This window comes from Panthera onca, chromosome B4, assembly GCF_046562875.1.
Source record: "Panthera onca isolate mPanOnc1 chromosome B4, mPanOnc1 haplotype 2, whole genome shotgun sequence".
Lineage (NCBI taxonomy): Eukaryota > Metazoa > Chordata > Mammalia > Carnivora > Felidae > Panthera > Panthera onca.
In genome coordinates, this window is record NC_138345.1 from 30,679,793 (window position 1) to 30,706,371 (window position 26,579).

The following is a 26,579-nucleotide window of genomic DNA, read 5'->3' on the forward strand; positions in this document are numbered from 1 at the left end:
TTCTACCTTTATCTCTCCTTCCCTACAATATAACTGACCTCTCAGTTCTGTGGCAGTTGGGTCCATACCCTTTCCAAAATAAATCAGGATCTTTTTTTTTTTTTTTTTAACTGTAAGCCTTTTCTAACACTACTCTTCCTTCTAACCCTACCTTCCCATATGCCTAATGTAATTATAATCCCAACATTTTGAACTGAACTCATTAACTCTTTGGACCTTAATCTCTGTTCTCTCAGGAACTCACATGGATGGCATATCTTTGACCTCAAATCATCAGGAACTGTCCCACCTCCAAGATCCAGGACTCCAAAAAATATATTGTTTTGACCACAGCCCCTAGGCTTTCGAACCCCTAGAGTACCGACCCTTCTTGCATCCTCCCAGGCAATTAGGATATACGTCCCTGAGCTGTACTCACCATCCTACCCAGAGTGGGTGATGCTCCACCTGCCTCTTCCCCAGGCCGCCAGAGTACCTTCCTTGACTTTCTGCCATGTCTGACTGTTAATCCCCATTGCAGAAGTAATCAAAAAATTATTTTTCTATTCCCTCTAAGCATTTTTAGCTATGGTCACATTACCATGTTGATCACTAATACTCTCAGCTAGAATGTCCTATCTCAAGTGGCCTGTATGTTCATGTCTAATTGAGTCCCCCTCAAGTTTCCAAAGATATTCTTCAAAATTCCCATCTTCGGGGGCACCTGGGTGGCTCAGTCAATTAAGTGTCTGACTTTGGCTCAGGTCCCGATCTTGCAGTTTGTGGGTTTTAGCCCCATGTTGGGCTCTGTGCTGATAGCTCAGACCCTAGAGATTCTGTGTCTCCCTCTCTCTCTGCTACCTTGCTCATGCTCTGTCTCTCTCTCTCAAAAGTAAATAAACAATATATATTTTTTTAATTCCCATCATCTCTAACACCCCCAAACCTACCCCAATGCCTCTCATTCTCAGCAGTGCCATCATCTCCGAGACAAAACACAAGAACAGAGAGAGCACAAGTCTGGGGCTGGACTGGGGAGGATTAGCAAGCCACACTGTGGAATTTGGACTCTCTCTCTTGGGCATTGAGAAGCCATTCAGAGTTCTGTTTTAGAAAAATCACTCTGGGGAGCCTGGGTGGCTCAGTCGGTTAAGCATCCGACTTTGGCTCAGGTCACAATCTTACATTTTGTGAATTCAAGTCCCACGTCAGGCTCTGTGCTGACAGCTGAGAGCCTGGAGCCTGCTTTGGATTCTGTGTCTCCCTCTGTCTGCCCTTCCCCTGATCTCTCTCTCTTTCTTAAAAATGAATAAACTCCAAAAAAAAAAAAAATCACTCTGATGGCTGTGAGGAGGATAAACTAGAACAGGGATATGGGCAGATAAATAAGAGGGATTCAACAAATACACAAAGGGGATAAGGGAGAATAAAGAATCAAGAATTGCTTAATACTGTACTTTGTGTATAGTAGATACACAATAGACATGTGTTGAACTAATTTATTCTGGCTCCAATTCTGAGGAAAATGTATATAGAAAGTATTTACTAAACTTTAAAAAAAAGTGCATAGCTGAGAGCAAGAATCCTTTTGCTATGTCTTGTCATAAGGCGAATAAAACTGATTATGCAATGGACAGATGGTGCAACAAGATATAAAATGAAATTAGCAACGATGCAACCCAGATGGAAATGAGGGAAAGGTCAATATGTTAAAGGTCAAAGGAATTTGGCTCCATCTTGTCTTGTTTCATAAAGGGCTAAGGCCACAGCTTGGGGGCTCTTACTGCAGGGAAGTTGTCAGACTATTCGCTGTGCTGAAGAACCAAATACTCACCCAGGGTTGTTCAAAGCTATAGGTACGTCGCCGATCTTCTACATCTTCATCCTGCTTTGCTTGCTGAAATTCTTGCCGTAGACGCTGTATCCGATCATGGTTGCTAGGAGTTGATCTGTTGCTAAAAGAGAGAAGGGGCAAGAATGAACTCCCTTCAGAGATACAATCTGTGAATGGCAGTTGCTAGGGAAAAAAAATGGCAGCTTGCTGTGAGAGGACACTGTTTAAGAGGAAGTGAATTTATAAAACAATATTTGGGCATTTAAAAGAAGTTTTCATTTTGTTCTTATGATTAAGACTTACTGAAGTTATTTCAGGCAGATATTCAAGAGGGCAAGCGGTATTTTTAGACATTCCTTTTTTATGCGGTATTTTAAAAGCCTCATTTCCTTTCTGTAATCTGACAAGGTGTTGGCAGCCAAATTTTTTTGGAAAGGACATTGCATTACAAATCAGAAATACCAGGGTCCTGTCCTAGCTTCCTCCACCTTCTTAGACGAAGGCACTTAATTTGAGTTGTGGGATTTTTTCATACATATGAAATGGACATAATAATCAGTTTTTCTCTGAATATCATACTTGCAACAATCAAGTAAGGTGACAGCATACACTGTAGCCTTACAAATGTTCAGTATTGTTTTCATAATGCCATGATACAAAGTTCCTATTTAGGAGTTATCAAAGGTCTATACACAAAATGCAGTTTCTTACAGCATAAATGAAAAGCATTTTAAAAATAACTTTGGATGGTAGTTGGATTTCATCAGTTATTTAATAGTAATGTTGCCTTTTTTTTTTTTTTTTAAAGTAGGCTCTGCCCCCAGCATGGAGCCCAATGCCAGGCTTGAACTCATGACCCTGAGACCAAGAACTGAGCTGATATCAAGAGTCAGATGCTTAACCGACTGAGCCACCCAGGTGCCCCTGCCGCCGTCGTCTTCTTCTTCTTCTTCTTCTTCTTCTTCTTCTTCTTCTTCTTCTTCTTCTTTTTTTATAGTGTTAATTTGTTTTATCCTCACCAAAAGCTTGTAAGATAGGTACAGATGGTAGTATTTCTCTCTCTTCCACACACACGTGCGCACACATACACATGTAGAAACTGACATCCAAAGAAAATAAGTGACTTGTTTGAAGTCTCTCAGCTGACCAATGGGGAGGCGAGGCTGGAATCCAGATTATTCTGGTGTCCGGTCCAGCCCTCATTTCACTATGCCATGTTGTTATCACTTAGTAAAACATATATCAGACTCCAAAGCCCCTGCTTTATAAAATCATACAGATTTTAAACACAGTATTTTGCAAGAGTTGTAGAGATGGCCAGAATCAATCTTAAATCTCATGGCACTTTTGGTCTATGTTACTCCCTGAGGACTAAGGCGCATCCTACCAGGGGATTTATTCAAGCGTATTAGGCACATGCTGTCTCCCCAAGAAAACATCAGACTCCTTGAGGACAAGAATCAAGCCTTAGATTTATCATATATACCCTCCAAACTGCTAGCAGAATGGGGAGCTGTAAACTATTAGAAGACCAAGTCTCTTCATTGAAAACATGTTGCCCTGGTTATTTGGTGTGAGTCTGAATTTTTCTGGCTGCCCACTCTCCTGGGTAATGTAATTTGAGAGATGTAGCTTGTAAAGAGAAAGTCTGTCATAGTAGAGTATATAAAAATCTCAAATTCAGGGGCGCCTGGGTGGCTCAGTCGGTTAAGCGGCCGACTTCGGCTCAGGTCATGATCTCGTGGTCCGTGAGTTCGAGTCCCGCGTCGGGCTCTGTGCTGACAGCTCAGAGCCTGGAGCCTGTTTCAGATTCTGTGTCTCCCTCTCTCTCTGCCCCTCCCCTGTTCATGCTCTGTCTCTCTCTGTCTCAAAAATAAATAAACGTTAAAAAAAAAAAATCTCAAATTCATATATGTCTTGACATAATTCTATGCCTTTTGAAGAATTTCAAAGACTTAAAAATCGCAAATTGAAAATATTTGCATATAGAACCACAATATTAATGTCTTCCAAGAATATGGGATAATCATTTAAACCAGGGGGTAGATCCCTATCACCTTTATGTTTCTATTAATTTCATTAGAGCTTCTGGAACATCCTGTCAATACTTTCAATTTGATTATTTTCCCAGTCAATAAAAGCTTGCCTTCCCTTTGTTCTTCCGACAAATATTTTGAACTGATTGCCCTAAGAACATTAAAGGTTAATGGGTCTATAAAATGTGCTACTTGGCATGATGCTTCAGTCTACATTTGTATACAGCTTAAAAGTGCCCCTCCATACTCTTAAGCAGGTTGTTACTGGCTTTTACTTTTTAAAATTTTTTGTTTATTTATTTTTGAGACAGAGAGAAACAGAGCATGAGTGGGGGAGGAACAGAGAGAGAGGGAGACACAGAATCTGAAACAGGCTTCAGGCTTTGAGCTGTCAGCACAGATCCCGATGCAGGGCTTGAACCCACAAACCGTGAGATCATGACCTGAGCCGAAGTTGGACGCTTAACCAACTGAGCCACTCAGGCGCCCCGAGGTTGTTAATTGGCTTTTAAAAAACATGTATGGCAGCTTATAGTTTTGAACACAATGATTTTCAATAAAGGCTTCTCAATGTTAACACCCAATCTCTGGAACTCCTTGCTCTCCATGTGAAACAGTGGTAGTATAGGCATGAAGACAGTTCATAAGACAGGAAAGTGAGCATTCGTTAACCTCATTGTCATTTCTCCAACTGTGCCTTTTTGTTCCTGGAATACTTCTTCATAGCTTCTAATAGAAGGATTATAGGAGGCTTGACTGAAGAAGTATTTTATAGGTCTAACCAGAAATATTTCCTATTATTTTCATGTACCATTGCGAATTTTAACCCTATAATTATTAAGTTCATGAAGTCCAAGCCATTGATGAAAATTGATGTCCTACTATTTGTAGTTAATTGAAAGTGCAAATCTCCCAACAAGGGAAGTTGACCCAGTGTCCTTAATTCTAAATTCTGGTGACCTTGATGTTTTTCACAGTATAAGCCAAGTTCTGGAAGTCACTTTTGCCCTTATTTCAAATCTCAGCAGCTGGTGATACACTGCTTCACTCTCTTTTCTTTTGCTTCCTTTCTTCCTCTGCTCTAGAGAATGGCAACCAACTTGCCTAAGACTAGCAAAGCCACTCTAAGGGCTGAAATTGAAAAACAGGCTGCAATGGTTTTCATGATTGATGATGACTTCCAAAGACTAGGAGACCATCAAGCATCCTTGGGGGACACCAGTTGGCAGTCTGAAGGTGAAATCCTGGCTTCAAGAATGAAACCATTGCAACTGCTCACTCTGTTTCTCAGGCTAGTCTACAACAGGCCAATAATTCACATTTGGACTTCTAAAGTTCTTGGTTAGCTCTTCTGCCAAGACAGCCAAAGGAAATTTTAAATATTCATTAGCATTAGTGGCTAATCCCTACACATCCCAATCAACTTATATTTAGGTTCATTGCCAACTTCCAGTTGCTCATTATTTTTGTGTGTGTGATGAATATAATAAAGATACCATGAATTGATCAGATGAGTGAGAGAGACAATTCAACTTAATGACAAGCCACTAAATCATAATTTCTACAGAAAGGAGGGATGAAGAGAGGAATTATAGAGATGCTTTATTTTTTACAAAGAATCCACACAGACAGACATAAGACAATTTAAGTCTAACACTAATTCAGCCTTCCCTTGCACATTGTTTTTTTAGTTTTAGTCCAGCTGGAATTTTCTTTTATACTTTTATGTGTGTGTGTGTGTGTGTGTGTGTGTGTGTGTGTGTGTGTGTTTATATATAAATTTTACACTAAGTGCAGAGGGTTTGTTTTGGTTCAGTGATATCTGGGAGTCTTTCTGACAGCACTGGCTCACACACTACAGAGATTCCTAATCCGGCATGCACGTTGCAGCCCTGAATGATATGGAACTCAAATCTTTCTCATCCATAATTACCATGGTGATTGTACCCTCTCCTGGTAGAGGTAGATCACACAGAGGACTAGGCTCTGCAGCCTTCAGAATGGACCACTGCAATGTGCTTTGCAAAAGTAGCTGAGCATACCAATTCATGCTAACTGCAGCAAGGATCCTATTTGCAGGTAAGGGCCAAATCCTGTCCTGCACCTGTGCTCCACAGGCCATGCTATCCAACCATCTCCTTAGGTACAGTGAATGAGAAGAGAAACGTCAACAGTCGTGCTCGTGTATACATAGTATGTGTATGAGACTCATCCAGAGTGCTTGTTTAAACCTGCTGATCGACTGAGACTCACCTAGAGAGATTCTGATTCAGGCAGTCTTGTGCAGGTCCTGGGCATCAGTATATTTTTAAAAGCACTGCAGGTGGTATATGGACAGTACTTTGAAAACAATTCAGCCTGCAAACTTCATGGCTGGGACAAATTCCAATGCCTATGGGGCAGTTAACTAAAGAGTGAACGAAACTTGATGGCTGTGGCAGTACCCATGTACATTCTATAACAAATGGGAGTAATATGCTAGGTCTAGAAAGGGAGACCCTTACTCGGTCCCAGTAGATTGCTGTCCTGAAGGGATGTGAGCCTGGTGTTGCCTTCTAATTTTTTTTTTTTAAAGAAAAGTCAGAACTATAGTTTTCTCCCCTGCTGCCCAAATTTTTAATGTTGGCTTACTTTATTTTTTTGGTCCTATGCGAGACAAAACAAAAACCAAATACCAAACAGGTCTGTGGCCAGCTAACTTGCAACCTCTATTTTGTATTCTGTAGATGTTGCCTGTTTTATATGTTGCTCTTCTAGGCTATTTACTTCCACTGCACCAAGATAAGGCCAGTGATCCCCTAGTAACAGGCCCAAGAAACAACTATTTTTTAAAAAAGACAACTCAGCATTGTCCATATAGTCCTGCCTCTCCTAAATTGTTTGCTCCTTCTGATCTAAGCCTGGGTATATTGCCCTACAGGCTTGAATTCTGACCTATCTTTCCAGATGAGCATATGCTGAGAGAGAGGAGTTTGTGATGTGACTGATTAATTCTTTATGGACTAAAAATACCTTAACATTTGCATTTTTAATTATGCAAAAGGAATCTGGGAAACTGGAACAGAGGCCATAGCTTGAAGAGCCAGAATTCAATAGTAGGGATAACCAGAAGGTACCATCTTGGTACACACTCTTTTCTGCGCAAAGAAGAAAAACATGAAAGGGAAGGGAGAAGGTAGACAGAAGGGAGAGAACGAACTGAGCCAGGCTTTCCATGGTGCCCAGAAGGGAGAAATGATTAAGATCTCTAGTATAAGAAAAGAGAGGAAGGTAATTTTACTCATATCTTTCTTCCTGGAATATCCTCTCGTTTCCTTTCCATCTTCTGATTCTTCCAGCAAACACTGTTTCAGAGTGTTTATAACTTACCTCCACATGTGTTTTTCTTTCTTAAGCTCATGCCTTCATCACAATCATTTAACACATATATATTCTGTATGTCACGTCCCTGCGGCAGGGTAAACGGATCTGCAAATATTTGTAATGGACAGACTTCAAAGTGGCCCCATGATCTCCCCCTCCAGGTATTTGCATCTTTGTCCAATGCCCTCCCCGCCCCATACCTGGCCCCCACCACTGAGTGTGGGCAGGGCCTGTGACTTGCTTCTATCCAGTGAACTGTGGCAAAGGTCAAGGAATGGATATGATTACATTTGTGTGATTATGTAAGAATGCAGTGTCCATCTTGCAAGTCCTTATCTCTCTTTTCTGGCTTTGAAGAAGAGAGCCGCCCTGAATCCTACAGCTGTAAAGAACAGAATACTGTCAACAACTCCAGGAGCAGGGAAGCAAATGCTTCCCTAGTGGAACCCTCCAGTGAGAACCCAGCCTGGCTCACCTTTTGATTGCACCTGGATGAGACCCTGAGCACAGGATTCAGCTGAGCCATTGCTGGATCATAGAAACTGATCCATAGGATCTGATATAATAAGCTGTTAAGCCTGTGTTAACTTGTTATGCATCAATTGAACTAATACCCATTGATGTTGGCCTTGGCCATGTGTCTTGATTTGGCCCACAGGATGTTAGCGGATGTGATGCAAATGGGGGTTTGAAATGTGATTGCACAGTGGGTCTGGTTTCTTGTGTTCCACTGCAACAAAAGACAACAGAAAGATAACTCTAAACCTCCTTCCCTTAAACACACACATGCACACACACCACCCCCCCACCACTATCACATCACCTTAGACAATGTTGGGGGAGGGAGGTTGTACATACTTATTAAATGAAATAAAGTAGCCTAGAAGCACAAAGACCTATGCCCTACCCACTGTTGCAAAAACATGTTGGTTAGAAGAGCAGAATATAAGAGAGGAATCATATTTTATGAATTTTACCACTACCATTTATATGGTTAGTCACTCCAAAGTTCTAGCCTCTGAGAAAAATTGCAGAAAGTAAATACTATTGCAGAAGATGTCCCTGAAAGATGGTTACTGCCAGATCTTAACACATGAAACCAATCAAATGTGCTTTGCACTGAGCACCAGTATATAGTCAAGAATGCTCCAATAGAAATCTACCCAATTGCTTAGAGTGACTCCTTAGGTCAATCTCCCCATCACTTCACTCAAAATGCCCGTTCTGGCTCTGTGATCTCCAAAAATTAGTCCTCATGAAACCCAAAGCAGCAATGTGGGTGTTTTCTTAGGGTCTGGTGAAAATAGACCTGCCAACCAGGTCATTCGGTAAAACTGAACTCAAGGGCTCACTCCTTGTTTCTCTTCCTGGTAGAGATTGGTGACCTGCCAGGATCTGACACGACTTATGAGGAGATATTCCTGGTTCAAAACTGGCTTTACTTAGTCTACCCAGAATTCAGGACTTAGCACATGTCCCTCATATCCCCCATTTACTAAAGAACAGGCACACACAGTAAAGATTTTGTTAACCATATCAGCTTATATCCTCGGCCTTTTCATTTTTGCTATACACCCCTCAGCCATAGCAATTTACTTTTTGGCCTAAGTACAAAATTCTATCCCAAATGCTACTGAATTTCACACCTGCACTTGGCATCCAATTACCAGAAATGCAGAAGGACATTATTCTTTTCCCAATTAAAAAAAATAAAGAGTTAATTTCCAAATTCTGAGATCCTGGATATCATGCAACTCCACACTCAAGCCTTATTCCCGTTGAGGTATTTCCAGCACTCCCTCAGGTGTCACATGCGTACACCAGAGGGGGACCCTAGAGCTTTGCTGCTTAAGGAACTCCCTGCTTAAGGAACTATTTCTTCTCCACCTGCTAGCGCTTCAATGTCCTACCGTCTCCCAGACTCTGGGATTTTGCAATCAAGACGTCTGAAACATCGGTATGGTCTGCATCCCAGCACACTTAGGAAGGAGAAGATAGTAAGTTAAAGCTTCCAGGACACCGCTTATTACAAGTAGAGACCATGTTTTCCTGAACTCTGGCTCTTCTGAGCCTTTGATGATGTCTTTAGATAACTCAACCTTCACAGGATGTCCCTATGTTTTGGTCCACTTATTTCAGGGAAATGTATCTCTTTTTTGATTTCCTTGGTAGGTCCACAAACAAAAAGACTAAAGATCTACTACATTGTATAAACAACCCTTCAAGTTTAGCATTACTTTCCAAAATATTTTCACTAGAGAAAAATTAAAGCACTTTCCCTTCTTTGTCCAATTCCTTATTCTCCTTGCATCCCTAGAAAAGGGCAGACTTTTCATCCCTTTATTCATATCAACAGCAAGTCTACAATTCAGCTATTTCATGGATGTCACTTGAAACAGACACCAGGGCTGGAGAAGGCAAAAAGTGACACTGGAGAAAACATATGTAGGGCAGAACTGTCACATAGTTTTAGAAACAGGCAGCCAGCAATGACCACAAGCGTCTCAGATCATTAAGCAATGTCTTACTGTGATGTCATGCACGGATGTACAGAGTTGTAATCCTTTCAAAACAGACAGATTGTCAGCATGATAAAGTGGATACAAACAAGTTCCTGAACAGTGTTGGGGGGAGAAATGTCACTGAACGAGAAAGGGATGGTAGCACGACTACTAGGGGCTGGTGTCATTTAGAGACTACAGGTACACCACATTCTTCTCCCTTAGTGATTTCTCTCTACTGATTAGCAATTTCATAAACTATTCCTGATCTTGTAATCGCCAGACAAATAGTTATAATCTACAGATGTCAGAACTGAGTTCTTAATTGCTGTAAATTAGTGAGCAAACACAGGTTTCTCATTAAACCCATTACACCCCGTATGTTAAAATGGAAAACTTGTCATGTGTTTTCTTTCTTGGCACTCAAATCAGGAGCATTCTTCGTAAAACCCTAGGTGCAGAGAAGCAGAGTGATATTGCCAGGGAGTGTGTGGCTGGATCCTGTTCCTGAAGGTGTATTTATTCCTGGGGTAAAAACCTTCCAATGGCAATGGCTTTGTTGACTGAGTTTTAATGATGAGCTACATTGCACCTCCATCTTTGTTTTCTTAAGATGGAGTAAAGTGGTGTCACCCCTCCGTGAAGGCTTTTGCTTTTCTAGGAGGAACCTAGAGTGCTTCCTCCCACAGCACTTGGGTTTGCCTCCTGTTACTTGTGCAGGTGAAAAAGCACAAATTGATAGATTAAAAGGGATGGGAGGAAGGAGCACACCGAAATACTGTGAAAAAGCATAGCTGAATTTTCATATTAGGTAAGCATTAGTCTTCTGGCTAAGGAGACTAGGGCTTTCTACTCTGGCTCTCTCTCTCAGACTGGAAGATTTATGAGAAATGGGGGAAAGGCTGGGAGGGTTAAACCAAGAAATGTATCAATTACTAAACTACAAATAAAAATAGCTCCTCTGCACAAGCTTCATTAAGTTTTATCAGCAAGTATCTTGGGGTTTTACACTCAAACCACAGGTCATAAATTCACAGTAAATCCCCCATATGTTCACCAAACACCTGAATTCAATTTCTCTTCTGGTTGTGAAGCAGGAATATGGTGCCCCAATTAATTATGCATGCAAAGTTAGTTTCTTACAAGGGGAGATTTTTTTTTCAATGCTGATGGGTATTTATAACATCTGAAATTTTGGGATAGAGGTTTCTTCAATCTTAGCAATTTTATACTGGCACATAGGTATAAATTCTCTTCTGGGTTTGAACAGTGAAGAAATAAAGTTGGTAAACACTTTGTTATAATGTTTGCAGTTTTCTATAGATAATCTCAGACATTTGTGAGATGTGACGATGATCTTAATATTTACTTTAAGGTTTTTAGATAAATGTCGCTGTGGGTATGTACAAATCACTATGAATTATAGAGAAAGTCTAAAGTGAGGCTAACTGGCTATATTTATATGTGTCTATACGTACATGTGAAATTAGCTACTTAGGAAATATCATGTCATTTTCAGTTTATTTTCACAGTTTTGCTCATCATCTGTAATATGGAAAGAATTATGAGAAACTTATGCAAATCCCAAAGGCACTCACTTTCCTCAGCTGATAAAATTCATTTTCAGATTTTGACACCCATGATTTGTTGTCCATTTCACACCAATTTCAGTATAATAAATCATAACAAATTAAAAACATACAGCTATGTTCTCTGGGTTAAAAAGGTAGTCACCAAAGCTGTTAAGACAGCATTTGCTTCTGATGTGATGAGTCACACAGAGGGTCACCTCTCTGCATCAGAAAGACTCAAGCCTGGATCTCACCCTGGGTCCCAGTGTGGTCATTTGGTAACAGGGCTATCATTTTATAAGCAGCAAAATCTCAGGAATGCACCCCTCGCCCCATTTTATTACTATCATCACTCTTCCTTATTAGCCTGTCACTGGTCTCAGGCAGGAGTGAGAAAAATGTAGCTTTACTCTTTCGAGGGGAGTTCCTCCAGCTACAAAGAACACACACGTGCAGAGACATACATAATTTCAGGACCCAACAATAAATACACAGAAAAAGACATTCTATTGTGAGCCCGAGGTCATGTTTCCTGACTAGTAAATTTCACAGAAATAATCCAAGCTGTTTTCTACCCCAAAAGATTGCAAAATCTATTGCAGTCACACCTTCAGTGAGGCATTTGCTTAAAACTTGGCACAAAGTAATACTATTTCACAGGCTTTAAAAGACTACCAAAGAAAAACGAATTATCAAAGTTTTCGTTTCAGAAATCACGTTCTCATAAAACTTCCCAACAAATGAACTTTGAATATCATGAGCCCAAATGTTAGAGCCTAATACCCCAGAGATGGTTGGAGAAGCCAGACTAAACCTCCCGAGGCCCCTAGAGGAGAGTGGGCAAGGGCAGTGGAGAGCAGTGAGTCTTCCTCACTCCCTAGTAAGCTACTCTACGTGCCTTGAAAGGAATAAATGTTTTCCAGGTAAACTCATGAATTTAAACACATTCTTGAAAATAAAATGTTATTGCCTATAAGAAAACACATATGTCATTTCTCTGCACAATGCAAGACGCTGTTGTAATTTGGGGCTAATGCCCCAAGTGTACTTACTTTTCGTAGATCGTGTGATTTTCAGAAACTGTCTAATAAACGGCAAGGACATATATAAGGTATTCTAATAGGTTAGAGAGTTGAAGGAAGTTTATGGATTATGCTATTCTTTCAATAAAACCACTGGGGATATAAAGGTTAGCCAGTTGTGACCCACAGCTGAAGCCTGTGCTTCTAACGAAAATATACATTTGTGTGTCTGAATAAAGAGCAAAGGAATTCAACATTATAAGTGAAAATTCTGGAGAATGAAAAGAAGAATGAAAATCAGGAGTACATTATGAAAATTTGAAATAAAACAGCAATGGAAATTCAATTACAAAACCTGATGGGTTTTGATGACAAAATAAAACGATTATCATGTTCCTTTTCATATTAGAGAGGTTTTATCATACAAGCATAGAAACTAATTATAGAACCATTATTTTAATTCTTTAATCATGAAATGATTACATAGAATTCAAGGATAACATTCTTTTGGTTTTTGCATTCTCTGTCTTTAATGACAGCATAATTGCAAAATACTATACGAAACTAAGCTGTTTTTTTTTTTTTTTTTAAGATAAAAATTCCAATGCAATACAGTGCTTAATGCTCAAGTCAATTCTAAATTATGGATAAATTCTATATGGCTTTCCTGAAATGATTTAAAATGGAAAATAATGTAATAGGAGATATAGTGCCTGTGATTTTGTGACTGGCTAACTCTGAAAGGTTTTTGAAAACTAGAATAAAAGCAGAAACATACACTTACTGGTTTTCTAAAAAAACAGACATTGAATGTGCCCAAATGAAGAGTTTATACATATCATTGATTTTAAAACATTTTTAAAGATCATTGGAATACTTCTACTGACTGATAGTTTTTTTACATCTATTTATGTTCTTAATTAACATCATAATTAGCTAATAATTTTCTAGGTTTTTATTAAATTCACGATTTGGCCATGTCCCAACTTACAAATAATTTACCTGGATAAAGGAAATAAATGAGATGGAAGCATCAATCATTTTCACTTCCCATTTCATGTTTAGTTAAACTGTTATGAGAAACACAAAAAGTGTGACCATATTGATTTGGAATTATTGACAAATTCCGAAAATTGCTTGCATCATTGTTTTGTAAATTACACTTTTTCAAAGTAAAACTTGCATATACATAGTTGATGTTTTTAAACACTAGAAGTCTTAAAAGATTCTTCTGCTTCCTCACCTCTTGTCCCTCTGTCTACCCAGTCCCAAGATAAACACTTTTAAAGCTTTTTACTGTTTTCTACAATAATCCTTTTTAATTCAACCTGAGATACTCAGCCCAGATCAATCATAATTCCTGGTTTGTGATACAGTTTGCTGATGATTCTTGCATGGATCACTTTCTTCCATACAGTTAGTGATTTTTAATACTGTACTCAATATTATTAAAAGTAAATTACACAAAAAGTTTTATTACACAAAACAAAAGCTAGGGATTTAACAAACTCTCATATCTAACTAAATACCTCTGGTATTTCACTACATATTTCTTTTTTTAAATTATTTTAAATGTTTATTTATTTTGAGAGAGAGAGTGAGAGAGAGAGAGAGAGTGAGGAGGAGTGGGGAAGAGAGAGGGAGAGACAGAGAATCCCAAGCAGGCTCCATGCTGCCAGCACAGAGCCCAATGTGGGGCTTGAACCCACAACCTGTGAGATCAGGACCGGAGCCACAATCAAGAGTCGGACACTTACTCAGCACAACTGAGCCACCCAGGTGTGCTGCTGTTTTTTTTTAATTTAAATTCAAGTGGTTTACCATATATTTAATAATAGTTTCAGGAATAGCATTTAGTGATTCATCACTCACATATAACATCCAGTGTTCATCCCAACAAGTGCCCTCCTTAATGCACATCACCCATTTAGCCCATCCTCCCACCCAACACCCCTCCAGCACCCTCAGTTTGTTCTCTGTATTTAAGAGTCTCTGATGGTTTGCCTCCCCCCCTCTTTTTTTTAATCTTACTTTTTTCCCATCCCCTATGTTCATCTGTTGTGTTTCTTAAATTTTACATATGAGTGAAATCATATATTTGTCTTTCTCTGGCTGGCTCATTTTGCTTAGCATAATACTCTCCAGTTCCATCCACTTTGTTGCAAATGGCAAGATTTCATTTTTCTTTATGATCACTGAGCAATATTCCATTGTGTATGTGTGTGTGTGTGTGTGTGTGTGTGTGTGTGTGTATTCATTCATCAGTTGATGGATATTCACTACATATTTCTGAACAATTTTAAACATTATCTGTTGACTTCCTATGAAGGTAGAGAAAGCATTTGCTTGCTTGCACACTGCAATTCCAATGTTATCTCCCACATCCTCCTGAGTAATAGCACAGCTTTTAAATAAATTTTTTGTATTAACACTATTTATATAAATATTGTTCATTACTAATTCAAATGGAGCACTATGATTATATTTCCTTTCTTCTATGACATTCTTGGTTTTTCTTTTGCTTCATTTTCTTAGAGCCTAATTTTTTCCACCCTTGATAGTCAAGCAGTTTTAAGTTCACAGCAAAATTGAGAGGAAGGTATAGAGATTTCCCATAGACGACCTGCCCCCACACGTGTGTAGCCTTCCCCATGATGAACATCCCCACTAATGTGGTACACTGGTTACAACTCATGAACCTACATTGATACAACATTATTTCTCAAAGTCCATAGTTACATTAGGGTCTGATCTTGTTGCTGTGTATTCTATGGGTTTGGACAAATGTATAATCACATCTATTTATCATTATAGTAACATACAGAGTATTTTCTCCATCCTAAAATCCTCTGTGCTCTGCCTATTCATCCCTTCCTCTCCCACCTGGCCTGGAAACTACTGATCTTTTTACTGTCTCCATGGTTTTGCCTTTTCTAGAATGTCACATAATAGGAATCACATAGTAGAAACCTTTCCAGGTTGGTTTCTTTCATTTAGTAATATGTATTTAAGTTTCCTCCTGTCTTTTCATGGTTTGACGACTCATTTATTTTTAGCTCTAAATACTATTCCATTGTGTGGATATAACACAGTTTATATCCATTCACCTACTGAAGGACATCTTGATTGCTTCCAAATTTGGGTAGTTATGAATAAAACTGCTATAAGCATTTGTATGCAGGGTTTTGTGGTGACATAAATTTTTAGCTCTTTGGGGTAAATACAAAGGAGCACAAGCGCTAGATTTGTAAGTTGTGTTTAGTTTTGTAAGAAATTTACAAACTTCTGTCTTCATTTTTGCATTCCCACCAGCAATGATTGAGTTCCTGTTGCTGCACATCCTCACCAGCATTTGATGTTGTCAGATTTTGGTCATCCTCCTAGGTACGTAGTAGTATCACACGGGTGTTTTAGTTTGCGTTTCCCTGATGACACGTGATGTGAAGCATCTTTTCACACGCTTACCTGCCATCTGTGTACCTTTACTGGTGAGGTAACTCTTAAAGGCTTTGGTCCATTTGTAAAATTGGGTTGTTGGTTTTCTTATTGTTGAGTTTTAAGAGCTCTTCGTATATTTGGGATGAAAGTCTTTTATTAGATATGTCGTTTGCTAATATCCTCTCCCTCTTTATAGCCTCTTAATACAAATTTCCACATAATCAAACCTGTCATAGTTTATCCATTCCAATTTTTTTCCTGGAGCCCTTCAACTCAAGTGTTCCTTCCATGCTCCAATCTGCACTGGCTCTCTAGTTTTCTACACAGTGGAAGTTCTGGCACCTCCCTTCATCATCATCCTGGGATTTGTTAGAGGATACATTCTGTAGCTCTCTAAAAGAAGATGTATTGGAAGCAAAAAACAAAACAAACAAACAAAAACCAAAAACATGTATTTTTACATGCTTAAACTATCACCACTTATTGACAGTTTGGTTAGATATAGAATTGCAGTTTGGAAACATTACCCTTCAATGTTTGAAGGTGTGGCTTGATGGTCCTTCTAGGTTCCAACGTTGCTGTTGAGAAATCTAACATTCTGATTCCCAACTCTTCATTGGATATGTGTTAAAAGAATCATCTCTTTATTTCTGTTATTCTGAAACTTCACAATGCTGCTTCCTTTTAAAATGGATTTTTCAGGGCACTAGTTAATTCTTCAACTTAGAATCTTAAGTTCTCCAGTTCTGGAAAACTTTCTTCTGTTATTTTTCTAATAATATCTCCATCATTATACCTCTTTTCTCTTTCTAGAAAACATATTAGTTATATGCTGGACCTCCCAGAATTAAATTTTGATTTTTTTCTCTCTTTCCCACTATAGTAGTTTTTTCTTATGTCTCCTGTTCCCCAATAAACCTTAGAATTATTTCTGTTATTCTTTTAGAATTTATACATATAAATTACTTTTTTAGAATATTTATATATTAACACATTACATTTATATATTTTATATACAGTAATATATATATAAATATGCATATATATGTGTGTATGTATATAATTTAAAAATATTTCTATCTATATTAACTTGAAGACTAAATTTTTAAAGCATTGGGTTTGTAATCTACAAAGCTCCAAATGTAGAGCAAATCTTATTTTTATGATTTAGCCAATTCCTCCAAACTTTTCTTCCCCAAACACATGTGCTGGCATTATACACCAAGTAGTTTTCCTTTCTTTGACATGTAATGAAATTCACAGTTTGACTTTAGATGTTTACTATACAAGTTTACTCCCACTGCTCAAAGTGGTGATTATGATTTATAATTTTTAATCCTCTGTTTCAATACTTGCTGGCCTCTACTCTTAATTTTCCTGCCAAATACTGACCAGCTGCCACTTGAATCTCTTAAAAATTATCCCACTGGTGCTCATGGTAGAATGTTTCATGACTTTTCGCACAGTGCGGTCCTCGCCATAGCTACTGAAGCATAATTTGAGAATATAGGCTGAGGCTCCAGCCATCCCCACCACACACAGAGCTGATGCCATTTTCTAAGACAGAGCATAGTTCTATAGCTAATGTGTGTGAATTAATATAAGCAAACTGAACCTGGTATAAGATCCTGGAGAATCACAGTCTTAGAAGAACCAACTGATGTTCTGATTAACTAAGAGTTTGCCAAAGGTCTTTTTTGTGCATTTGTTTTAATCCTTGAGTTTGAATATCTTTCTAGAAAGCACTAAAGTGTCTTCCATTTTGGAAAAAAGGAATAAGGGATACCACTTAAGTTTTTTTAGGGAGTTTTAAGATTCTCATGACCTTTAGTTCTCATTATTGAGTATTTGACTAGAAAAAGGAAACAACTAAGCTGAATCTTATTCCATCAACTACAGGATAATACCCAAAAGCTCTTTTGTTTTCTCACTGATTTTTTTTTTTTACTACAAACTCCCATAGCAGCACTTTGTAGGCATCTACCTCTTTCTCTTAAGAGTGTAACTTGCAGGGGTGCCTGCGTGGCTCAGTGGTTTGGGCATCTGACTTTGGCCCAGGTCATGATTTTGCTGGTCCCAGGTTCTAGGCCCACGTAAGCCTCTGTGCTGGCAGCTCAGAGCCTGGAACCTGTTTCGGATTCTGTGTCTCCCTCTCTCTCTCTCTCTCTCTCTGCTCCTCCCCCACTCACACTCTGCCTCTCTCTCTCTCAAAGATGAATAAACGCTAAAAAAAAATTAAAAAAAAAAAGTGTAACTTGCAAACACATTGGCTAATTGTGGATCTGTCTGGTAGACTTCTAGTTAATTGAGACTTTTTGTATCATATTGCTTACACATGATTTTAAAATTATACTGCTGTGGCAACAAATGAGAAGATCTTTATTTATTTTGCGGCATAGAATTTACAGAAGAGTTTCCCTTCTCTAGTTTGACTTTTTCTCTATTTGAGGCATTTTCACATAAAAATGTGAAAAAAAAAATCAATAATACTGACTTCCAGATACAAGCTGTTTAAAATATGAATTAAAAAAACTCTTTGACCTTTATAAGTTGATTCATACAGTCAAATTTTCACTTCTTTCTGTCTAAAATGTTGTTCAAATACTTTGACCCTTCACTTTAAAAAATTTTATTTTTATTCTTTTATTCAAGTATGTATTAACATACCATGTTATATTAGTTTCAGGTATATAATATAATAAGCTTCAATTTTTAATGCTTCTCTTTAATTTTTAAAATTTTATATTAATTCAAGGTAGTTAGCATACAGTGTAATATTAATTTTAGGTGTACAATATAGTGATTCAACACTTCCATACATCACCTGGCGCTCATCACAAGTGCCCTCCTTAATCGCCATCACCTATTTCACCCTCCCCATCAGTTCTCTATAGTTAAGAGTTTCTTAGGTTGCCTCTCCCTCTCTCTTCTCTTTTTTTTCCTTTGCTCATTTGTCTTGTTTCTTAAATTCCACATATGAGTGAAATCATATGGTATTTGTCTTTCTCAGACTGACTTATTTTGCTTAGCATAATACACTCTAGCTCCATCATTCTTTTTTATGATTTTCATTCTCTTTTATGACTGAAAAATATTCCATTATATATATTGAATTTGTAATCTACAAAGCCATATATATATATATATATATATATATATATATATATATATATATATATATAAAATATTATTTTGTATTCTTTGGGTAAATACCTAGCAGTGTAACTGGTAGATCATAGGGTAGTTCTATTTTTAACTTATTGAGAAACCTCCATACTGTTTTCCACAGTGGTTGCACCAGTTTGCATTCCCACCAACAGTACAAGAGGGTTCCCCTTTCTCCACATGCTTGCCAGCATCTGTTGTTTCTTGTGTTGCTGATTTTAGCCATTCTGACAGGTGTGAGGTGATATCTTATTGTAGTTTTGATTTGCATTTCTGAATAAGTGATGATGAGCATATTTTCATGTGTCCGCTACCTATCTGGATGCCTTCTTCAGAAAAATGTCTGTGCATGTCTTCTGCCCATTTTTTAATTGGATTATTCATATTTTGGGTGTTGAGTTTTATAACTTCTTTATATATTTTGGACACTAATCAGATATGTCATTTGCAAATATCTGCTCCTATTCCATAGGTCCCTTCGTAGTTTTGTTGACTGCTGTGCAGAAGCTTTTCATTTTGATGTAATCTCAATAGTTTATTTTTGCTTTTATTTCCCTTGCCTTAGGAAACCTATTTAGAAAAAAGTTGCTATGGCTGATGTCAGAGAAATTCCTGACTGTGCTTTTTTCATCAATTCAGGTCTCACATTTAGGTCCTTAATCTCTTTTGAGTTTATTTTTGTGTATGGTGAAAGAGAATGGTCGTGTTTCATTCTTTTGTATGCTGCTGTTCAGTTTACTCAACACCATTTGTTGAAGAGACTATCTTTTTCCCATTGGATATTCTTTCCTGCTTTGTTGAAGATTAACCACATAATTATGGGTTCATGTCTGGGTTTTCTATTCTGTTCCATTGATCTATGTGTCTATTTTTATGCCAGTACCATACCGTTTTGATCACTAAAGCTTTGTAATATAACTTGGAGTCTGGAATTGTAATGCTTCCTGCTTTGCTTTTCTTTGTCAAGGTTGTTTTGTCTATTTGGGGTCTCTTGTGGGTCCATAAAAATTTTAGGATTATTTGTTCTAGTTCTGTGAAAAATGCTGTTGGCATTTTGATAGTGATTGCACTAAATGTGTTGACAGCTTTGGGTAGTATAGATGGTTTAATAATATTTGTTAGAACAACAAATAAAGTCTAAAGCCAACAGAAGGAAGGAAGTAATAAAGATTAGAGCAGAAATAAATGATATAGAAACTTAAAAAAAAGAACAGATCAATGAAACCAGGAGCTAGTTCTTTGGAAAAAAATAATAAAATTAATAAACCTGTAGCAAGACTTATCAGAAAGAAAAGGGAAAGGACCCCAATAAAATCACAAGTGAGAGAGAAGAAATAACAACAAATACCACAGAAACACAAACACCTGTAAGAGATTGTTATGAAAAACTGTATGGCAACAAATTGGACAACCTGGAAGAAATGGATACGTTCCTAAAAATATATAAACTACCAAAACTGAAATAAGAAGAAATGGAAAACTTGAACAGACCAATAACCACAAAGAAATTGAAACAGTAATCAAAAACCTCCCAGCAAACAGAAGTCCAGGGACAGATGGCTTTACAGGCAAATTCTACCAAACATTTAAAGAACAGTTAACATCTATTCTTCCCAAACTATTCCAAAAAACAGAAAAGGAAGGAAAACTTCCAAATTCATTCTATGAGGTCAGCATTATCCTGATACCAAAACTGGATAGACACCACACAAAAAAAGAGAAATACAGGCCAATATCTCTGATGAATATAGACACAAAAATCTTCAACAAAACACAAGCAAACTGAATCCAACAATACATTTAAAAAAATCATTTACCATGATCAAGTGGGATTTATTCCTGTGTTGCAAGGGGGGGGGGGTCGATATCTGCAAATTAATCAACATGATACATCACATTAACAAGAGAAAGGATAAAAACCACAGGATCATTTCAATAGAAGCAGAAACAACATTTGACAAAGTACAACATCCATTCATGATAAAAACCCTCAAGAAAGTAGTTTTAGAGGGAACATACCTCAACACATTAAAGGCCATATATGAAAAACTCACAGCCAAGATCGTCCTCGATGGGCAAACGCTGAGAACAAGATGAGGATGTCCACCCTCACCACTATTACTCAGCACAGTACTAAGAGTCCTAGCCACAGCAACCAGACACAAAAAGAAACAAAGGCCATTCTAATGGGTAAGGAAAAGGTAACACTTTCACTATATGCAGATGAGATTATACTACTCATAGAAAGCCTGAAAGATTGCAACAAAAAACTGCTAGAACTGATAAATGAATTCAGTAAAGTCATAGGATACAAAATCAATGTGCGGAAATCGGTGACATTTCTATACACCAATAACAAAGCAGCAGAAAGAGAAATTAAGGAATCAGTCCCATTTAGAACTGCACCAAAAATAATAAGATACCTAGGAATAAACCTAACCAAAGAGGTGAAAGACCTGTACTCTCAAAACTATAAAACGCTGATGAAAGAAACTGAAGATGACCCAAAGAAATGGAAAGACAGTCCATGCTCATGGACTAGAAGGACACTTTACTAACTTAAATAACTTTGTTGGGGAAAATAACTCAATTTAACATGATTACAGATTATAATAAAGATTTCTTTTTCTTCAACAAACATAGGATTTTTGATCTTTCAATTATTCTCAAAGTGCTGGGAAATAGGTAGAGTAACTGCCTAGCCAGGGTGCTACTGAATCATGAGCAGAAGGGGTAAAGGTCACAGGAATTCAGGTGCACATATCAAAACCAGCTTTGATGCCTGAACGCTCACCAAGGCAGGGGTAGTGCCAGCTTGTACCTGAGAAAAGAGGAGAAAGGAATGGAGCAAAGCATCTGTTAAAACTCAGTATGATCCTTTACCAGCAGATTGCAACACTGTCTTTCCTGTATTTTTACGTTCAACTGATGTCCAAATACTAGTGTGCAGGGAAGCTAAGCCAAGACCAAATAGAACTAATTATGTGTGCAGCAGCAACAGAAGCCCAGGAATCTAGTCAGAGATAGACATGGACATTGATTTAGATCTAGACACAGGCAGAGATGTAGATATAAATATCAGCAATAACATAGATATTTATACCATAGAAGCAGCTCCGGATATTTTCTGGATAGTGCAAAAAAAAAAAAAACAAAAAACAAAAAACAAAAAACAAAAAACAAAAAAAGACAAAAAGAAAAAAAAAGATTTAGAAAATATATACAGACATCCCCCGACTTATGATGGTTTGACTTTAATGATTTTTTCTTTTTTTTTACTTTATGATGGTGTGAAAATGATAAGCATTCAGTAGAAACTGTATTTTGAATTTTGAATGTAGATCTTTTCTCAGGCTAACAATATGTAATGCGACAGTCCCTTGAGATGCTGGGCAGTGACAGGGAATGCAGTTCCCAGCCAGCCACGTGATCACGAGGACAAACAATGGAGAACGGCCATCATGCGCCCTTACACCATTCTGTTTTTCACCTTTAGTACAGTATTCAGTGAACTGCACAGGATATTCAGCACTTTATTATAAAATAGGCTTTCTGTTGGGTGATTTTGCCCAACTATACACTAATGTAAATGTTCTGAGCACAGTTAAGGTAGGCTGGGTGAAGTCTGAGGTTTGGTAAGTTAGGTGTATTAAATACATTTTTGGCTTACAATATTTTGAACTTAAAATAGGCTTATCTGGACATAGTTCCACTGTAAGTAAAGGAAGATCTGTACTGAAATATTACCCGTGTGTGTCACAAGCCAATTATCTGACATGAAGGTATATTGAGACTCAGAAGTCACAGGCCTCAGTAGATATCATTTTGTTTTGTCTTTTCTCATATTGTAATGTCTCTACAGACTGGCACAGATATTGTTTCATTTTGATATCATAATAGTGTCTCCATGGGTTTTGGCTGACATTTTGTTTTGACATTATGCTACAATAGACCTCCATTGACATTTCATTTTGTCACTGCAACATTGTTTCTATAGGTTCCTGCTACATTATTTTGTTTTGACATCAAAAATGTTATCTCCACAGTCTTGGCATGACATTATCTAGAGAACTTTATGAAGAAGTATGGAATCTATGGAATAGATGGATAAAATGCAGAACATCTAATGACCTTGAAAGTGTATTTGATTAACACAAATCTACATGAAACAATGCAAATTTGCCAAATTATTTCCATAAAGTCAGTAAGGTTTCTTATAACATGGATTCAGTTAAGGTGTTGATTTTCCATTTTTCCAATAAAACGAAACCATACAATTCCTTTTTATGTCAAAACTTTCAGAGAAGTAATCCTCTACACTTTTGTTGGCAGAATGAAGATTTTTTTAAAATTAATATGGTCTGGGTTTGTGTGTGTGTGTGTGTGTGTGTGTGTGTGTTGTAAAAGGAACTAAAATATAAGAAATATGTAGGAAGTATATTTCACTGAATTCAGTATTCATTGATGGTGACACATTTGACAAATCTCTAAGAAAGGAAGAAAATGCTGCCAATTAAACTGGCCTTGGTTGTAAGAAATATCTTGATATTAAAGATTTTAAATTGGGAAAAATTGTGTGTCTTACAACTGATAAAAAATGGTAGTACTATGGAATTTGATAATATCAATTTACCAAAATGGCAATAAAAATAATTGATGATAGTTTGAATATTCTTAAAAACCATGAACCTTGAACTGGTTTGGCAGTTTTAGGTACAAATTGTTGGTGACTTTCCCGAGAGAAATCTGAAACAGAATTGTTCCTTTATGTCTTCTCTTTCCTTTGGGGATTTACAAAATTCTTTATGAACATTTTACTATTCATAATAAGACCAAGAATATTGATCAGAAAGCTATACCTATAGGTTATATTAAATTCCCAGGAAAACATTTTTATAAAAAATAAGAAGTTCAGAAGTCTGTATGACAAATGGTTATAATGCGAACATTTATGTTTTTGGCAACCCTATATTTGTAAACATTATTCAATTTGTTATGCAATTTCTATTTTAGAAAGTATATATGTAAGATATTACTACTAACATATAATGCCAGAGAAGGTATTATATAGACTCTCTCCTGTATTTCCATTTATCACACAGTTGATCATAATAAGAACACTCATGAATCTTACATAAACCATTTGAAAATGGTCATTTTGTTACACAATTTCCCTTATACAAGTATGTACGTTGAAAATGACTTGGAAGTTAGTGAAAACATTTCTCCAGATGAACATATATTTTCTTTAGTTACAGAGTAAGGACTTATGTTATACTTTTTGCCTTGGCTACAGAAATCTCTGAGGTAATGTTCAAGTATAATTACTCAAACCAATTTCCTAGTATACCTTTTATCTTTTTGTGTCCTTTTAAACTTTATTTTGACAGCTACTTTTACAAACTGCTTCAAACAATTTTTGGAAATTAGATGGTTGTAACTCCTACATGAATAAACTTTATGTCCTAGAGGGTCACAATGACCACTCTACTAAGAATGGAATATAAAGCTTAGTCTTCCTTCCTTCCTTCCTTCCTTCCTTCCTTCCTTCCTTCCTTCTTTCCTTCCTTCCTTCCCTCCTTCCTTCCTTTTTACAGACAGGAAAAGAGAGAGAGAGAATCTTAAACAGGCTCCACACTTAAGCATGGAGCTTGGCTCCACCTTAAACAAGGTGGGTCTCGATCTCATGACCCGAGCCAAAATCAAGAGTAGGACATTCAACTGACTGAGCCACCCAGGCACCACCATACTTCTCTATTTTGAGTAGTTACCTCTGATTCTTCTAATAAAAATAATAATATTTGTGTCATGTGTATGTAAATAGTATGAGATCTGGTATAAGAAAGCCTCTCACCCAGTGCTGAGCACAGAATAGACACTTCATCAACTCTGAATACAATGAATTAAAATGATACCTCTACAGAGACACAGAATACGTTGTTACAAATCCATGCCTGCAGTTCAGGAGAGAAGTGAAATTGAAGATATAGCTTCAGTGGTCATCAACATATATACAGGCATAATCTAGGTTGTGGGAGTGGATCAGATCACATGGAGCAAGCATATAGAAGAGGGATGACACTCTGTGATAAATCCAACCAATACCCTTACATAAGAACTGTTCTTACTTTTCACAGTGGTTATACAATAGCAATAGAGAAGCAAAAAAGAAGACTGGGTTGCTTATGATGTGGGGATCCCACGGGATATAAAAATGTGCTGTTTGAGAACGGGCTATGCTGCTAAAGGCTCACTGCAGGGAATCCCTTCGAGGTCCCAACACAAACTTCTCTGCTCCCTCCAGGCTGGGCCTCAGGCTTGTGATACCTGGGCTGCTGGCAGGCAGCATCTCCTTTACTGGTGACAGAGTCTTTCCTGAGGGGCTGTTGATCTGATTCCTTTCATGAGCTCTAAGGTTTCGCTAATTGAAAAAACTTTAAAGAAAATTAAAATTTTAAATGAACTAAATATGACAGCTGTGATGGAACGTTGTCATGATTACCCTGAGTCTAACACTCGAAGATTAACCTTCCCATTTTCCTGATGTTAGATTAATATTGTGACTGAATATGTTCCTTATCCCACCTGTAGTTTGGCTAACTGTTCTCATGAAAAGAATAGAAGAGACAGTACAGGGTGTGTCCCTCTCTGGACCAAGACTTGTGCTCACTTTTATAGTCTTTTTGTAGATGAGCTACTTAGTGTATGTGGTTTCTAAGTCCCAATGGATATTAGAATGAAAGAGAGATTTTTTTAAAACTGATTGGACATCTTCAATTAATTTAATAGCAACATCAAAAAACTTTGAGGAGATTTCCTTTTTGTTCTTGTAACTTAGAACCATGATTCTCTGCAGGATCTTAGAAGTACTTAAAATATTAGCAAAGGTTTCACCAATAATACAAGTCTGATTAATGACAAAATGGGGCACAAAAAGACAACAAGCTTTTGAATTTTTCAGAGAAATAACGGGATTTATTAGTAACTGGGACTGCAGACTACGTCTGGAATATCAAGATGTTTGGCCTTACTTTAAAGAGATACCTGCCGTTTTGTAACATTTTAAATAAAATTCTCATTCCAAAAACATGAATAGCAAAATTTCCAGCTAAGGCTTCAGTTTGACTTACACATTTACTATCCTTTTTGAATGGTCCTGGGGTGGGGGACTGAAATCCTACTCAAATCCATGAACCAACTTCAGACTAAGACACACTGTTCACATCTTGCCAAGTCATAACTGACAGTATAATGAGTTGAAAAACTTAAAACTTTAAAAAATGCAGGCATTCTCTACTTTTCACCACAATGTGAAACCACAATATAAAGTGGATCACATTTTCCCATAGGAGCAATGTTATAATTGGAGTCTATGTTTCTGACCAAGGAGCTGGCTCAAGATGACTTCATGATATAGCAACAATGGAGCACACAAACAAAGACATAATAACTCTAAATCTTTATAGTAATGTTGGTAGTAAAAGTAGACTGCTAGTACTATAAAATAAGTTTAAATATAGTCTATGTGCAACTTATACAAGATTCTTCACAACATATATATATATAGTACGAAGAAGTTTTTAGAAATTGCCATGAAAAGAACATGCCAACTAAACATCATAATACTTTTGCTTTCTTTTCTTTTAAACTTAAAATGGCTTTGTGGAAAA

The 26,579-nt window shown here is 37.3% G+C and overlaps 1 protein-coding gene across 15 annotated transcripts in view; it reads right to left on the reverse strand.

The window, feature by feature from the left end:
- Positions 1 to 26,579, reverse strand: part of PARD3 (par-3 family cell polarity regulator) — a 661,972-nt gene that overhangs the window by 20,212 nt on the left and 615,181 nt on the right. For all 15 annotated transcript variants that reach the window (XM_060658990.3, XM_060658996.3, XM_060658994.3 and 12 more), the window contains one exon: positions 1,814 to 1,934. In XM_060658990.3, coding sequence (XP_060514973.1) covers positions 1,814 to 1,934 — 121 coding nt within the window. The remainder of the gene's footprint in view (positions 1 to 1,813; positions 1,935 to 26,579) is intronic.